Source organism: Lutjanus erythropterus, chromosome 14 (genome assembly GCF_056507025.1).
Source record: "Lutjanus erythropterus isolate fLutEry1 chromosome 14, fLutEry1.hap2, whole genome shotgun sequence".
Taxonomy (NCBI): domain Eukaryota; kingdom Metazoa; phylum Chordata; class Actinopteri; order Lutjaniformes; family Lutjanidae; genus Lutjanus; species Lutjanus erythropterus.
Window position 1 is genome coordinate 27,471,301 of NC_139330.1, and position 18,706 is coordinate 27,490,006.

The window sequence follows — 18,706 nt, forward strand, 5'->3', positions numbered from 1 at the left end:
TGCCTATTACACACGGGAGGATAAGGGCACCTGAACGGACCATAATATACAGGAATGAATCTACCCATGTTTTTACGCACAGAGGCCACAATCAAACATAGAAAAATGAGACTGATGGTGACAGTGAATGTGATCAGTGAATGCAGGGAGGTGTGTGAGTCCTAAAGTGATGCTTTACCTTTGGGTTTGTGTTCCCTGGCCGCTGACTGGAGGTCAAACACTTTTACGCACCTTTTTATTTCCACCACATCTGAAGTCCGAGCAGTCAGAGGGCCCGTGGAGGGTCTGACCGAAATACCATCACCCCTCCTCTCCTCTGCACACACACACAAACACACACACAGGCTGCGTTAAATTATGCAAAAAGGCCATTCAACAAATATGGCCCTCACAACACAAAAGAATCGGGTTATTCTGACATTTCCCCTACATTTCTTGTTTTTTTTCCTCCTCTCTCGATGTGAGTAAGACCCCGAGATAAACCCCTGAACAAGTATCAAGTTATCAAGTTGCACCAACCTTTTGTAATAAGAGTATTTTGTCTAATCCCAAATTGCAGTTGAATTTTCTTAATGCTGAGCTGGTAAAGCCTGGGATTAGGCGGCGAGGAGAGGAGGGGGAAAAGTTTTGTCCCTTCAGCCGGCAGGATTGGAAGCGGGGATCTGCGGGGATGTTGTCGGTGCTTATTAAAACGATGATGCATAAAACACAGTGCTGTAGGAGCCCCGGCGCTGCACGCAGAGACCCGGGCTCCCTCAGGTGCGGGGTTTTTTGGACGGCGGCGGGGAAAAGGGAAGTAATGCAGAGGGCCGAGCGGCGCTCAGCAGCACCTGTGAGGTGAGGCCAGGAGACATCAAAGCTCAGGAGATAATCCATTCAGCTGAAGGATCCTCAGCTGCACAGCAGCACCGAGCCACCGCCGCTTTTTACGCAGCGCGTCACTCTTATTCTCAGAAAATAGGAAAATGACTCCAAATGTTTTCAACTCCTCCACCTTCATCAGGAACATTTAAGAAACAAGAGCGGTGCTGCAGAGGTAAGACGAGACAGTTTCTGTCATTTTATTCTTTCATAAGTCGAAAAAACATGCAGGAAAAATCTTATAATATTAACTTTATCACCTGAAATGATTTTTTCCCTTCAGCCTTTAAATGAGTTTCACTAATTTAATGAGAAAAATATCTAAAGTGAATTTTAAACTTCCACTAAGAGGAAGAAACATGAAAACTTTTAGTCAAATTCATGCGTAAAGTTGAGTTTTACGCACGAACATTTCTGTCAGAAGAAAAGTAACCAGCTTTTAAAAGAAAACAGAACATATTTAAACAATTTATATAACAAGTTTATGTCCAAGTAGAAGTGACAGGTGGTGTGAATAATTTTTAAAAGACACACACACTCATACACACACTCTCACACAGCCACATGCAGCCCTCTGACGGCACCGAGCAAAACGTCCTTCACCGCTTCTTTGGCTCTTTGCTTTATTCTGCAGATTAGAGACCCCCGCGATAAACGCGCTATAATACAAACTAAAACAAAGCGCCTCGGGGGACGTACAGTGCGTAATGTGCACGTACGGTCGGTCCCAAGCAGAGAAGAAACGAATCAGCAAATTAATTTGAAAGTATCAGAAAGGCCGGGGAGGACGTCTGCTGTCACAACCTATTTCCCTGCTTTAATCGGGGATGGGAGGCTGCCTGCAGGGATGGAGAGAAGGTTTCAACCACAGATACACAGTTTTTTTTATTGCATTTTTCACTGTTTTTGTTTTAGTTTGGCATCAAGATGCGTTTAGAAAACTTCAAGTTAAAGTTTAAAGAGGCTAAATTTAAGACGGACATTTTTTTTTCAGCATCTGAAAATTAATATCTATAGTTTCGCCGACCTTTCAGGTTTTATTTCCCTGATCGAGCCTCTCCAGCTCTGCCCCCCCTCGTCTCCAGCGCGCACAGAAGCGGCCCAGAGAGGAGAGAGGAGAGGGGGAAAAAAAAAACATCTGCTCGGTACAACGTGATTTCTCTAATCTTCCTCGGAGGAACCTGCTCAGCACCGACCTCAAACAAAAAACCAGAACGCCAATTTTAATTTATAAACACGCACAAGTCGCAGGGGAATTGAATAATAAGCATTGCTAAACGCAGCGCTCGCCGGTGAACGCAGTGATAGGGGCCACTTATGTGCAGCGCTGCAGCCAAAGGCGTGCATGAATTTCAATAACTTTTAGTTATGTGAAAGACACACACACACAAACAGGAATAATGTCTGGATCAAGTGGAATCGGAGGTAAAATGGACAAATAGAGAAATAAAGTAAAATATTCAGACAAGTTTTTGAAGAGTGTGTGCATGTATAAAATACAAAAACAGACTCTGAAGCCACCGATTCCTTTAAAATTCGTCCTTAAAATATGAAACAATTATAAAACCTTGCTATAAATTAAATCCGTGCAGCTTTAAAATATCAGCTATTTACCAGATGATTAAAAAGACGCCACACGCTGCCTTCTGTGGAGTATGAAATCATAAGGACTTTATTATTGAAGACTTGGGTTATGACACTGGAATAAATAAACAGATAAATGTTCAACACGTAAAGGACAACTGCACCAGATGTGGAGCTCTAAGTGATGCATGTGGAAGCATATTTCTCTCTTCTTCAGAATACAATAAATAGAAACCAAACAGTTGTTGAGCAAAAACGCACATGAAATGAAATGTGATGGTAGATTCACTTACAAGCAGCTTAAAAGGACAAATGGCAATAAATAATATATATATTTTTTGTTTTTGACTGCATGAATTCTGACAATAAAAAGAAGAGGATTTTGGAAGCTGTTGGTCAGAGCAGTGATGAAAAATATACAACATGAGATTTTTTTTTCTTAAACAGGATATTTCTTTTGGTAAACTGCTTTCAAGCCAAGACAATAAAAAAAAGCAATAGGAAAGTTAAGATTTATGCAAGATTTATGAACAGTAATGCGTTTCCCCTTTAAGATATTTTACAGGTAAAAACTTTAAAGTGAAATAATTAAAAGATACACAGTCAAGTAATGAAGTAGCTTGAAAAGACTGATATTATAACGACTTTTTTTTCCTTTTATAAGTTCAACTGAAACATCATTATCATCTCATCAGGATGAGAGCAAAAAAAAAACAAAAAAAAAAACAAAAAACAGAATAATCCCACCCATTAAACCCAGTTGTGCTGTACCTCAAACCTACTGGTCTCCACATTCAGACAGAGAAGGCTGTGCTGCTGCATCTTTACATGCAAATATCACACCGTCTGACAGGGTCTCTTGTCTTAAACATTTATATTACATACAAGTACCGTTCTTGGTAAAGCAAAGGAGGATTCAAAAAAAAAAAACACTGTGTAGAAGTGGGACAGTTTGAGTCAGTATAAAGTTGGTGCAAAGGCATCGCAGGGCCGAGTCTCTGCGGTTAATTTGACCAAAACAACAACCACATCAGGATTCCAGTAACTGATAGAAATGTCTAGGAAAGCCACTATTAAATAATAATAACAATCATATCAATAATAATGATACATTTCTTTCATCGGCTACATTTGTTGGTTGCGTTTTTCTGAAGTGACAATCATTGAAGCACACACTTCTCCTCTTTCTTGGCCATCTTTCCTTTGTTCTGCTCCAGCGTCCTCTCCAGGTGCTCGTCCTCCTCCTCGGCCCTGCGGAGGGCAAAGGTCAAAAGGTCAGATGTGTCAGGGGAGGGCATGCAAGAAGTGGAGGTGGGGGTACACACACACGCATACACAGGTAACACACAGTCTGTGCCACGGGCGACTGTCGCCATGCCGCCCGTGGAGTGGCCTGGCGCCAGGGGCCGGGCTCTAACCTTTCACCCACCTTGCACCCTCTTGGCGGGCGGTGCCGCCAATCTGGAAGGTATCCTGCCCATGCAGGTGTGCAGCTGCTACTGCTGCTGCTGCAGTGCATGCAGGACGACTGCAGGCTGGAACGCAACATAACCAGCAGTGTGTTTTCACTACGTCTACGGTTTCTGAGGGATCTCTGAGAATGTAAAGATAGACAGCAGACGCTCTCGCACAAAGTCACCAAACAGGGTCGGATATTCCCACACTGAGAGGAACAGAACTGTGGGGGTTTGAAGTGTGTATTTTACATTTTTAAACTGTGTCTTGTTCTGTATCTAGTTTTGGAAGAATTGTGGGTAACTTACTGTTTCTCCTGGGCATCCAGGTCCCTGACCAGCGCGTCTCGTTTGTTGACCAGTATGACCAGCTCATCCAGCAGCAGCTGCTCTCGTCTCTTCTGGGCCTCCGTCTTCTGCCAGTCTGCAACAACAGCAGAGGAACAAAGTGCTTCAGATCAGGAGACACTGAGGACAAGCTTTTCTGATCTAAAGACCTCGGGATGTTTTTGTCCCATGGATGAACACTTCTATTTTCTTGTCCTGCTGGGAACTTGCAACTGATGAATAACATCACTGCGCATTTCAACATGAACGTAAAAGAAACATTTTACAAAGAGTAACCTTTGGGACTAGAAATGCTCCTCCTGAACATGTCTAATGAATCTGGTTTTAAAAACGGCTTTTCAGTTTGGACATGACTTCACCTTCACATTCAGGACTACAGAGCTTCAAACATGACGGACAGTTTCATCATCTCCTTATTGGACTATGTTGAGATGGACACCAGACCAGCTCCATGTATTGGACGAGTGTATAGATATGATGTGTAAACACAACCCAGGCGGGTTGTGTGTGTGTGTGCACAGTGACGATGTGATGACCTGAGCAAACACACTTGAATGACTTTGTCATGTTAATCTGCAGCCTCATGATGCACACAGAGATATGTGAAGAATCACAGTCCCACAGGAAACCGCTGCACGAATAAAGGCCACAATCATAATTTCAAAAACGCAGTTGATTGAATCTTTTGTTTAAAAAATACCTCTAAGATCAAAAGACTCCTGGAGGTAATTCCTGCCTCCTCAACTATTAAGTGACAGTGTACATAGCTGTTCACTTCATTAGTATTTCAACCAAAAAAGAAACTCTTCAAGTTCAATTTTGAGGTTAAAGAGTGAAATGCTTTTTGTTTCCACTTGTTTAAGATAAAAAAAACAACCTGTTTCAGTCTGAAATCTAAATAAATACTAACATGTAAAAGTCACCTCAGCCAAATAAACAAACAGGTGAGCCCCTGACTCTCTCAGTTCTCCAGGGTCTTTGCAGGAAGGGGCCCCACAGGGCCCCACAGGGTCCAGGTGGGACCCCCGATCCAAATCCCCTCAGCCTCCTCCTGGAAGGGAGGGGGCGGGATACCCACAGGAGAGCACTCGCTCCCCCTGGGGCTCAAATATCCGCCCGGCGCCCTTGGCTCCACATTCACCCAACACTGGGGCAGAAACTCCTTCCTCCCTCACCCCACAAACTCTAGGGTGCTTAAAGGATGATGTCATTATAACAATACGTTTTCTTTTAAAAAAAAATTTGATTCAACTTAATTCTTATTAGTGCAAACAAAATACAGTAAAATCTTAAAGCTTCTACAAGTAATTTTCATATTTTGTTGATTTTGGAGCCATAGTGTTTCCACCATAATAATCGCAAAACATAACACCAAAAATAAAATGTTCAAAAGATAAAACTTTCTGCTCCTTTTTAATGTACCATTCACTGTAACTTTGCCTGTGAAAATGTAAGCACAGTCTTGTTTCATCTGATTTGATGAGAATCTGGTTCAGTGGCAGGCACTGAAAATATCTATATAGAAACAGCCGATCATCTTGCAGTGGTCTTGTGAACTTAAGTGGATCATATGGAGGCAGCAGTAATAAACTGAGACTGTTTCATAACCAGTTAAAAACTCCTTGTAGTAAATCTGTCTGATCTGATGTTCAGATACAGAAACATCTCAGGTTGACAAACAGTCTCTGTAGATTTTTCACTCTGTCCGACAGCAAGAGGAAGAAGGCAGGAAATCTCCAGCTACTCCTCGGCTCAGTGTGAGAACGTGTCGCCCTCAAAAACTGTCGACCGTTTCATGTTTAAAAAAATCCGCTCCGTCCCAGAGAGGATTCAAACACAGCTGAGACGTGTGCAACTTCAGTGGCGCGTAGGCAACTTCACCCCTCTATCAATATTTAACCGCCTATTGATTCCAGAATAAAAGGGATGTTGTAAAATGTCAGTCCCAAAATAAGTGTGGCTTTATTAAAAATAAATATCCCCCCCTCATTGAGTCAAATTGCGGCAGTCAGGCAGTGTGTGTGTGTGTGTGTGTGTGTGTGTGTGTGTGTGTGTGCGTGTGTGTGTGTGTCACGCTGGGCCCAGTGTGTTTGTCCTGAAAGGTCTGCGCTCTCTTCATTGGCCCCGCTCATCTCTTTGAAGTCGACCACAGAGCGAAATGAACACAGTCCCAATATTTGGCTCTCTACGTTCTCTTCTTCCTCCCTCCTTTTTTTCTCAGGGAAGCAAATTTACTCTCCTCTGGTTTTTGGGGGAGTCGACAAACTTAATAAATGCCAAATATGTCCAAACCTGCATTTGGAGAGTGTTTTTGTTTCTGTTTTTGTTGTTTTTTTTATAAGAAGAGGTGGTTTTGGATGTGGAGAAATCAGGTCAAAATGTGTCAAGTGTAGAAAAAGAAAAACAGATGAGTCATCATGTGAGTCATCATCTTTAGATAATTGTGAGGCAGGAATGTGTGGATCCGCATCCGCACTAACTCCCACAATACTCTCTCTCGACAAGGCCGGCCCACAAGAGGAGGGTTCAAGAGGAAGAGGGGGAAAAACTTCCCACAAAAAAATACACAGAAAGGTATGTAAAAAAAAAAAAAAAAAAAAATCCTCAGCCAAGAAGCCAAACTCCTGGTCGACCCGTGGAGGGGGGTGGCGGTGGCGGTGGGGGACGAGCACAGTGCTGTCAATCACATGTCGCAGAGTCCCGCCCCCCTCATTAGGAAGGTAAACAATAAAGAGAGCCGATGAGAGACGTGACCAGGCAACACCAGAGCAGGGCAGGCTGGGTAACCAGACACCCAGGAACAAACAAAACACCCTGCAGCCACTCAGCGAACCCCCCCTCCACGTAAACCCCGCCTCCCCCATGAGAGAGAGAGGCAGAGAGAGGTTAAAGACTTAGAGGAGTGTGTACAACTCACATGGTGGGTGCGTATTCAGATAACCCTCACCGTGCACGCCAACGGTAACCATGTGAGTCTGCACAAGGCACACAAGAATGCGCTAGTTCAAATCCCCATGAACCCCTCCCTCCCCGCCCGCTCTCTCCGACGCTAAATTTATTCAAGAGAGCAAACTGGTCCAAAGCCCCATTCCCTCAACACGAGGAGAGACCCTCCTACACGCATCTATCCATCTGTCTTTCTCTCAGTTTCCGTCTCACACACAGTTCAGCGATGTGACATCACAGAACCTGATCCACGGCTTCGTACGTGGAGACACGGCGTCCTCCAAAGTCTTCAGACGTTTATGACCACAGACACGATCTGTAAACTCATTCCCTTTCATTTCTTTGTTGATTTTTTTCTCATCCTCTCTGCACTGCTCTTGTTCTTGTGTAAAAGGCCTCCAAAAGCTGGTTTTGGCCGAGATCCAAGTGGAGTCAAGAGACAAAAAGTGTCACCAGAGAAGTAGAAAGTCGGCAGGCCGGGAAAAAATGGTGCATTAATACAAAGTTTCTCAACAGCAACTGAAGACGGACTCTCTGTCAAATCACAAGGAAATGATGAAAAGTTTGGGGATTTAATTCTTTATGAAAAGTGGCCAAAATGTCCACCTAATTTCGACTGATTATGTGTCAACAATTAACATTTAAATTATTTTTCTTCTTGACAACAAAACCTAAAAAAACAAAACAAAACAAGCAAGTAGCTGATCCTGATGACAAGCAGTGTGTGCAGCCAAAGTGTGACGTAATAAAAACACATCAGTGAGCCACACTGTTGCACTGGGACACGTTCCTTCATTACCACCAACACACACATTGCAGTTTAATTGGACTCAATCATACACACACACCATCCTGTTGCTGTAAATGCTCACTAGAGTTAGCGTATATTAATCTGATGCTTAAAATAGTCCCTCAAATGCACAATTTACTGTTTGAGGAGAGTTTAACACAAACAACACTGAGCAGCTGTTTTAGGAAAATACTGATCATTTAAATGTTTTTTGGAACTACTGGCGAGGTATAGGGAAGAAAACAGAGATGTACTAAGACGTTCATTCAGGTATTTTTTATGGGAATTGTTGATAATAATAATTTTGATTTATTTAACACAAACTATGACAAACAACCTTTTTTTCCATGACTGAAACAAGACAATGATGGGGAAGCACCAACATCATTAAACACTAGATGTGACTATATCAATGTGCAGTATTGTTGACAAAAAAACAGTAGATTAAAATGTAATGTAAAAAATAAAAACTTAACTAAAATCTCTATTTTTGTTGACAAAAAAAGAGGAGATGAAATAGACTGTTTTTTCTTCAATGCAGCAGTGTGTCCTGTGCTGCATGAATTTGTGCCACAGCAGCAGCACACAATGAACACAAGGAGGACATGTAGTTACTAACATCAACTATTTCAGCAAATTACAGTTAATGATGACAACAACCGGGCTTGGAAGAAAGAAACCAGATGACATCTGGGCCTATTTGTGTTACAATGAGGCTGAGGATCCACATTATATACACATTAAGGCTCACCACAAAGTTTTTTTTAAAGCAACATTAAACCATTGAGTGAGGTGGTGGTGGTGTTACAGTGGTGGTGATGATAAGATAAAATCTCTATGTGAAATAAGACTGACTAAATAAAAAAAAAAGGATTTGCTAAACTAGATTGATTAGAATGTTCAATATAATTTGATGACTAAAAAAATAAAAATGAATGAGCTGACACTGACTAAAATTCCCCATTAGGCAAATAAAACCTGCCTAAAGAAGAGGATGAAGTGGATTAATATGATAAGAACTAAGAAGGGCATTTGACACAGGACTAAGTCTAAATTCAAAAATAGGTGACAAAATGAACAAAATTAGACAAATATAAAAATATGGAATATCACCAACCATACTGTTTTATTCCAGGATGCTAAAGGTTACAGTCAACAAGTTAAGCAAACAAGCAGAAAAAAAACACTATTGGTGTAACTATCCATGCTCCATATATATATGTATATAAACACAGGCAGATCAGACAACAATCAATGAACCAGAAACTGAAGCATGAATCTAAACTAAAATGCACAATTTCAGCACCTGTTCCACCAGATGTGACAACAGGAAGAAGATAATATCATGTTAGCTACACTACAGGAGGCACTTGTTCCAACATCCTGGGAAACACAAAGCCACATCTTCAGGGAAGTGATGGGAATTCATGTGAACATTTAAACTGAGGACACACTTTATCTTGTAACAGCCTAGAAAGCAGCACAAACAAGCTTAATGCAAATAGATAATTTTCCTAAAATCCACAAAACTCAAGTCAGACAAACTCGTGGAACGAAGCTACTTGTTATCGACGGTTCCAGTCAACTAGCAGCCCTGAAAGAGTTGGCGACATCATCAAAAGTCGCCCATGTGATAGGATTCCATAGTGCACCTAATCAATCAGGGTCTGTGGCGCGCCGCCCCGATGTGTTACAAAGCCCAAATAGATTTACAAATAGGAAGTGTGTGTGTGCGTGTGTGTGTTTGTGTGTGTCGGGGGTGTGGAGAGGGATAAGCTCCTGCATAGGATTACATATTGATTTTAAACATATAAAAAAGCTTATCATATCAAACCGTAACAGGAAAAACTCTGGGACCCGGCTATGCATAAATCCCTTTTAGATGGCGAGAGGGCGTCCACTTTAAAACACACACACACAAACACATGCACGGACACACACACACACGGCCTCGAAGGGAGCCAAGACACAGTTTTGTGTGTGTGCATACATAGGTGTGAATCGGTAAGCAGATAAAGAGGGCATAGTGGATCAATTTTGTGGCAGGGAGATGAGAGTGTGGCATACAGATGGCATTTTCCCGCCTGGCATCACACCAAGAAGGTACAAGGTGGTGGTTATCACTGAGCATGCTCATAAACAACATCAATGCTGGCCTGACAGCCTCCACCCGTCCCCCCAACTGTTTTATTCTGCAACAGCTGCACATTTAGTCAAACTCTGAAAACTTCATTTTACATCATGCCGTTGGGGACACATCAGCTAAACACGTTCCTGACTATCATTGTGAATCCTTTTACCCTCACTGTGACTCGCAGAGTCTTTAAAGGGATAGTTTGAATTATTTAATGTGGGGTTTTACGAGGTTATTATTGACAGTCATGTATTACCTACAATAGAAACCAGTCGACATGCCGTGTTATTTGAAGAGGCAGTGAGGGGCTACAGTACAGAAGCCAAGGAATGTACTGCTGAGTACACAGTAAGAAACAACAGGTATTTTAGCCACTAAAAAGATCCACCTAAAAAAAATAAATAAAAACAATCAATATGAGTTTCAGCGTATGCTGAGTTTAGAATATTTTCATTGCTTCACTTGGGCCTCAGACAGCCTTTTCCAACAGGAAAACGCTGTTACATAAATATTGCTCTCTACAAATCAGGTGTTACCAGTAGTAATAATTAGGTCCCATTCCATTTAGTGGAGCAGAGCCTTTCCAGTGAGCCAAAATACACAATAGCAGCAGCCTGCCTCTGTTTGACCTAAATGGAATAAAACCTTAATTAGTATCTTTGGTGACATTGTGTGTACTCTACTATTTCATGTAAAAATGATTGCTATGAAAAAGGTCTATGGCTCAGGCCAATACACGCTCTCTCTGCTCCTGCATTTCCACCTCTGAAGTATTTTCTTTTATATTTCTTTTCATTCTCTGCAGCTTCAATATGTTTGAAATTTGTGTTTTATCACTACACCAAAATGACTCTTCTAATTCATAAAAAAAATCTAAGAAAAGTTAAGAAGAATTTTGCTGTTTAGCAGAATCTTCGCTTCAAAGTTGATTTCAGAGGAATCCTCTCCTCCTGACTCCTCTTTCCACCTCAAAGCTCTCTTCATCCTCTCATCCTCCCTCTCATCTGTCTGAGTGTTGTGCAGCTGAAGTCAGCAATACAAACGTAGAATAAAACGTCATGAGTCTGTTTACACAGAACCGACCCTGCAGCTACACCCGGTTAGTAGTTAACATATTATCTCCTGTTTTTAACTCCTATCAAAATCTAGAATGTTTACATTATTATATAGACTATACTTGACAGTTTTTTTTTTCATGTCAATCATTAAAAAAATATCTACATCTGCTGTAACTGGACAGACAATATTTTAATAACTGTTCATGCTAAAAATGTTAAGTTAAATGTAAGACTTTAGACTCTTTAATGCCACTGTTTAAACAAATTTAAGGCCAATTTTGCAATAAAACTAAATATCAAATGTGAAAATATAGGTATATTCTTCTGAGTAAATACGTAATTGTCACAAAAAGACAAACTGGTCAAAATGCTTCGAAAATACACACTTTAAGTTAAGTGACTATCTGTCTTACTGTCTGCCAGACTGTATTAACAAATTGCTGATTATTACTGATTATTACTGATTTCTTACAACTCAAAAATAAAGACATTCAGAATTAATTTGAACTCTAACGTTAAACAGGCAAACAATAACACAAGTTATGGTCTGGAATAGAAACTTCAAAACAGAACATGGTGGCTGTGTGGTTGTAGTCAGAGAAATGAGTATTTCAACTCAGCATGTTTTCTTAATCTCTGGTGACATATCATGGTCACCTATTGATTTATTATGGTAAATATATTGAGGATTTCTCCTTTAAGACTTCTATTAGTAAATTTGAATTTAAGACATTTTAAAACTCTTTAGGGACCTGTAGCCACCCTGAATTGGCACAGACTGGAACGACTGTTAGCCAGTTAGCCGTAGCTCACATTGACCTGGACAGACACTATGTGGGTCGACTGAGAGGAAGAGATATGGGGGGAACAGTGTGTGTTTCATTGCAGATATATATTTTTCTCAGCAGGGTGTGTGTGTGTGTGTGTGTGTCAGAGCAGGTGTATCTTCTTAGTGATATGTTTTTTTTTTCTCTGCTCGGACTCGCAGTGCATCTCTCTCTCTCTCTCTCTCTGTCATCGACTGGCCAACCAAATCAGCAATTACTCGCACGCCCGACCATCGCTCAATGGACCTGCCCAAGCACCAAATAAGAGCTGGAGAGATGGATGCCGAACACTCACACTGGCAGATATACACACATGGAAAAAGACAGGCACACAGGTGGACACACAAACACACCTGTGAGATGTAAACACGCAGATGCAGACACACACACCTCAGACACCTCACACACGCCCCGACACACGCACGCAGCTCTTTTCCCAGCAGCTCAGAACTATCTGTGGCTGCTACAGAAAGGTAGAGCCTGTGAATGTTAAGTGCCTCCCTTAGGGAGGAAAATAAGGCTGGCTGATAAGTTAGTCAGCTGCAAATCCAACAAGTTCACATGAAGGCAGAGAGGAGCGCGGTGACACGACACACGCCACCTCTCCACCTCACCTCGCACACTATCTCTGCTCTCTCACTTCCACATACACATCAGACACTCAGACACACAGTCGAGGGGGCAGACACACGATACACATCCGATATATGAAGAAATGTGCACTCACAGAAGCACCAAGAAACCCACAGACTCACACGAAAAAAAAAGACAAAGCAGACTCACACACACTTTTGCTCAGTACAATAAACAAAAACACACACATACACACACAGTAAAAGTGAAAGGAAACGCACTGATACAAACACACACCAGTATATGAACCAGAAAAACTGAAATCCTCTCGTTTGACTCTAGCTGTGGACATGCTGCAGCTCGATAAATATAAATAAATAAAATGGCCGGGCGAAGACAGAGGAAATCAAGCTAGACGCAGGCAGCGTGGCGCCGTCTGCAGCTCTTGCTTGGCTACGCATGTCTGCCCACTCCCCTCCCCAACCCCCTCCTGCCCGGCCCGCCTCCTTTCTTGCTAATTACAATTGATTTATTATGGACCAGGTATCTTATCAGGTGCCTGGTGAAATTACAATGGCTGTCCGAAGGCTGTGAGGAGAAAGGGGGGTTGTGGAGGGGGAGCGGCGGTGGTCAATGTCGAATGGCAAAATCAATTAGCATTGATTGGCAAAAGGTTCATTTTGCCAAAGAGGACACAGTCGAAAGGGATTAAACTTCCCTGGCCCCCTGACAACTTTGATATGACACAATGGCTGCTTTTCTGGCTGCGGTATAGTTAACAAGCTTTCAATAATATAACTGCATTTTTTTAACCTCGCAAGCCGTCTCTCAATGTGGCTGAGGATAGATTTCAAATCAGGCACAGGCTAGTCGGGGTCCAGCTAGGAAACAGATAGCATTGATCAAGTATCAGGGAGTGAAATCCCTCGCAAGCTCGCATCTTAATCCTCATCAAGAAGCCGACGCAGAATTCAAATCATCCTGTTTTGGGCTCTCGGTGAAGGCTGGACAACAGCTGGACAAATCGCAAGAAAGACTCAGTAAAACAATAAAATTTGGAGAAAGCTGAATCAGTTTACTAGAACTCAGACAACCACAGACAGTACCTTCACCTGTTGCTGTTTGTCATCTTACGATTTTATTTAGCCTTTATTTGAGCAGGTTAGTCCCACTGAGATCAAGGATCTCTTTTAGAAACAAACATTATTAGAGGTTCTACTCTAAAAAAATGAGATGAGTGACACAGCCAACCACTGGGAGAGTTTCCTTCACATTTGCAATATTTTGCAGATTCCAGTTGATTACTCTAAATTGGTAGCCATTCTTGATTAATTTAAGCGGAACTATAAGAGGGTCCAAATGCATCTAATGACACAATGTTAAGAGTTTTGCATTTAAAGCAGATTTACATACTGTAAGTCAGATTTTGTAGCATAGTGAAGGAGAGAGGTGACACATCTCTCCTGCCTGACACCTGCAGATACCATGTTAAATCCCACGACCTCCTGAGTGTGTGTCAGTGTGTATTTGTGTCTTACCCTCGATGGCCAGCATGGCTCTCAGCTCTCTGTTCAGCAGTTCGAAGCGTCTCTCCAGATCATGCTCTTTCTCCCTGTGGCAAGTTAGTCAGAGAGAGAGGGGTGAAAAAAAAACACACACACAACAAAGTTCATCAATATGTTAATGACTAAATCATTAAGCACTTAAAGAAACCTGCAATAAACATCGATTCAGCTACTCGCCTGAACCTTCTCCGGCTTCGCATTAATCTACTGCACATAACTGATACACATACTACGCTCACACAGCCTTGGGTGAATGTGTGTGTTTGTTTGTGTGTGTGGGGAAAGAAAAAGGAATCAGAAAAAAGACTAAAGGTGATGACAATACATTAAAAAAAGAAATGAGAAGGAAAATGAAAAAGACAAGAATAAAAGTGTATGTATGGACATGTTCGTGTGGTCTGCATGTGTATGCATGCATATATGTGGTGTGTGTGTGTGTGTGTGTGTGTGTGTGTGTATGCAGCACAAATTGAATTCTTTCCTCTTTCAGCCATATTAAAAAATGAGCTTATTCGGTCCCTAATAGAATTTGTCCTTCACAGGCGCCTTTTCTCTTCGCCTCCACAAAGAGAGAACAGAGAGGGCTAATAATCAGCCCTTCTGTCAATTGGCCACTTTAAAAGCCTCCCCTTTCCCACGATATAATGTGATTATGAATACTTCAATCTCTCCTCCACTCACACACTTTGAAATCCCAACAGCCACAAATGAAGAAAAAAGGCAGCGTGTGTGTCTCCACCTGTCGCAGCTGACCACATACAAAGAGACTAGTGATAGAGTGACGATCGCCACATTTCTATTGATTTCATATCCCGTCCACATGTAAATCAATGAGTGGATAGACAGAGGGGGTGAATGGAGTGGAAAGTACACTCCCACCCTGTGTGGCTTCAATGAGTTTGATCTAATGCTTGCACAGAAGTGTGACGTTTCCAGGTTTTTAATGCTTTTCAGTGCTTGAAAAAACATAGAAAAAACTAACAAATGGCATCTGCTTGACTCACTTTGCCAGCAGTTAATACTATTCAGCCATTAAAATAAAATTTCGATAATCCTGTAAAAATAATTAAGGGAGTTCTTGAAAATTGGCTACAGTGGATGAAGTGTTAATTTCAGTGTGAAACTACTGTGACATCACCCACTGGTTTGACCGTTTTGAGGTCAAATTTGACATTACAACCACTACTATCTTTGTTTTTTGGAAACAGAAGTGAACATATATGGATGGTCTGGTAATCATACACATTGCTAGGCCTCTATCCTGATTGGATCTAACTGAGAACCCAATGACATGTCATGGAGGCAACTTGGCAATCACAAGGCAGCCACATCCTAAAGCACACCCTGTTGTATTGTCCATTTTACTTTAAACGGTACTGTTATTTATAAAGAAGACTTCAAACTAGCAACTGAAACCATAAACTCTTTAGGAATATGTTAAATAAGGTCAGTGGTTCTCAACCTGGGGGTTTAGGCAGTAGTGAAATAATTCCTGGGGGTCCCTAGATGGTTGTACATAATAAAATAAAATAACATATTGTGGCCAACAGCATGGACTGAAGGCCAGAAAGCGTTTTTTTTATCCTTACATTGTCTGTACCAGTGATGTAATGTGAGTTTGGCAGGCGGAAGGTCACCAACACCAGCCTGAATCAATTGAGAAGGGTCATTTCCTCGTAAGGTTCAATACAATTGGACTTCTTTTTGCAACTCCCTTCTGGCCATTAGAAATTATGCAGGTTTAAGGCACTTTTGCATTTTCAGACCCAGAAGCTCAATCCACTATTTATCATACACTCCGTGGTTAATTTAAATAGAATGAAATAGTGATACATGTTGAGGTCACTGGGTGAACAGAAAACAGACAGTAAAACAATGAGATACACACAGCAGAGAGAGCTGGTTCTGTCTTCTGATGAGTGCATTCTTCTTGTTGACCAACATGAACCACTCCTGCATCATGGCCTCCTCCTCCTCCTTGTTGTTACCTGGAAAGTGAAAACACACAGAGAAAAACAAGCAGTTACATAAATGATATTACATCATTTCATTAATATCACAAACTGGCATTCTTTTAAAGCCATCAAGACAGATGTTAACTGATTAAACCAATGCTAAAATTGAGTATAACAACAGTTACAGTTGCATTAGAATGAGTCTGATAAATAAAAGGTCATTTTCTACCATCATCTGTCTGCAAATAACTAAATTAGAGCACACAGTTTATACAAGCTTACAGGTACACAGCATACACATGAGAGAGATGATGCAGATAAACGACTCAGTTAAGTCTTTTTGCCACTGCAGAGTCAGTATGTCCACCAGATATTTATGTGTGTGTATGTGTGTGTGTGTGTAAATACGCTGCTCACTTATGTTCCTTGTGTAAACATTCACATACTTCACACCATGTCTTCAGAACGTCAATACGGCTTCAACCGGGGCGGGATTAACTCAGCGATTACCGTCGAGCGCCTTTACAGAGCGGAGCCTCTCACTGTAGGGCAATACATATCCCACCAATCACTCAGCGGGCCTTCAAAAAAACCATGTGTCTGGTACTCTCTGACGCTTAGTGTAATACCTGCTGAACACATGGAGAGCTAGCCAGGCTCAGATGCATGGCTAATGTAAGCTTCGCCCATGCCTGGGGCTAAAGCTCTATGCTGTAACTTACTTACAGGGTACAATGGGATGCGTACAACTGATACCGACAACACACATTGAATGGAAACCTGCAAGTGTTGTAACAGCGAGAGGAGACTATTGGTCATGTTTAACCTGCAATAAAGGAGGAAGACCTGTGTGTGTGAAATCAACAGGGCTTCTGCTCGCTGCCTCTTTGTACTGAAATTGATTAAACTTTAAACTTGTCAACATATTTCATTATTGTCCGAAGACCAATACTCTCCTACAACTACTTATAGAATATAAACCTGACAGTCGTGGTATTCAGGGTATTCATCAAAGTGTAGTTTACCCTGAAGAAGACTGTTAAGTCAAAATACTGGTGACTTATTAAAACATTATTTTTCACACTGTATCTACAAGTGTGTGAATACAGCCTGTACTTTTTCATGGTCAGCACCTCTCCAATACAGGTGGCTCTCCCCCTCCCTACTCATCTAGAATCTAAACCTGACACATGTAATTGTACGTAACTGGTCAATACAAGATTGGAATAAATTATAGGACGGACTGCAGCAATACTTACTTGCTACAAGGTGAAGACATATGTCAGTGTTTTGGGTTCAGTGTGGTTAAATGTATATTAAAGCTGACATGTCACTATAAAACTGTTATATTTGGTTTTGGTATTTACATTTCTTTCTCTCTCTCTGTAAATTAACTGCTGTGGTCAGTTCACTTCTCACTGTTAATGTCTAGAACTGGGATATAAGCTTTGTGGCACTGGAGGCCATTTAAGCAGCAACGGCAGCATTAATCTGACACTTATTACGTCTGTGAAGAGAAGAAATGGATAAAAACAGAGGACGCGAGATGAAAGATCTTCTTAGGGCTTATGTTATTATCTCTCGCTGTTTTTTCTCCATTTCTCAAGAGGGAGGTTTAATAGCTGGGAAGCTACGACAGGCATCATAACAGAATTAACACTAAGAAGACATTTCATACCACTTATTTATTAATTGGGGGTCCTCTGAATAATGAAGGCATTGATGCACTGTGCAGTGGAAAAGAAACATGTATGCCAATTCTCAAGATTTCAAATTTCTTTCATTTAATGTTTTGAAAATATTGCTTTTGGACTCCTTTCTGATGGTTTCAAACATCCATGATGTTGTCATTTAAGCTCATTATACTAGTAATTTTTGTAAGATGTTCTGGATAAGAGTGTCAGCTGAATATAAACTTAAAAACAGTTTTGGGTCTTCATGGGCCCCTGAATATGATCACAATCTATGCATAAATGACTGATCAGCCGCTCAAAAACAAGAGAACTGTGTCATCTTCAGTCACACGCACACACCGTTCACTGCAGAGGAGATGGAGTACTGGGCCGCTGCGTCACTGACGACAAAAGGCAGGCGCGTGGATGTGTGCGCGGACACCGGTGAGTGTGTGGACATTTGTGATACTCTGAGCCAGCAGATGTATGTAATTTCATTTAGGAGGGTGGAGCGGGGAGGGGGGAGCGACAGAGGAAAAAAAAAAAAGAATGAGCGAATGAAAGAAAGCTTCAGGATTTAGCGGAATCGGGGGCTCGTGGATTACTGTAGTCAACTTTGAAACGGACGACACTCGGAGGGGGGATAAAGCCGGCGCTGACAGGTCATTGTGCTGCCTCGAAGTCAAATAAAACAAGCAAATAATAATGGCAAATATTAAGCTCCTGTGACATTGTGGCGAGGCGGGCTGGAAGACGAGGAGGGATTATAAAGCTATATCCCCCACTGCTAGCCAGCCAGCAGCCACCAGCCAACCACCAGCCGCATTTTATGAAAGGAGGGAGGGGAGGCAAAGGGAGGGAGAGAAAGGAAAAGGGGAGAGGAAAAAGGGAAAAGCAGGGAGGTCAGAGGAAAGGTAAGGAAGGAAAAAAGGAGGGGA

General features: G+C 41.7%; 1 protein-coding gene across 6 annotated transcripts in view; it reads right to left on the reverse strand.

Moving 5' to 3' along the window:
• Window positions 1-2,505: 2,505 nt before the first annotated feature.
• ehbp1 (EH domain binding protein 1) overlaps window positions 2,506-18,706 on the reverse strand; it is a 174,772-nt gene continuing 158,571 nt past the window's right edge. For all 6 annotated transcript variants that reach the window (XM_084735308.1, XM_084735307.1, XM_084735309.1 and 3 more), the window contains 4 exons: window positions 16,029-16,128; window positions 14,114-14,187; window positions 4,209-4,323; window positions 2,506-3,696 (listed from right to left, as the gene is read on the reverse strand). In XM_084735308.1, coding sequence (XP_084591434.1) covers window positions 3,606-3,696; window positions 4,209-4,323; window positions 14,114-14,187; window positions 16,029-16,128 — 380 coding nt within the window. In that variant the 3' untranslated portion in view covers window positions 2,506-3,605. The remainder of the gene's footprint in view (window positions 3,697-4,208; window positions 4,324-14,113; window positions 14,188-16,028; window positions 16,129-18,706) is intronic.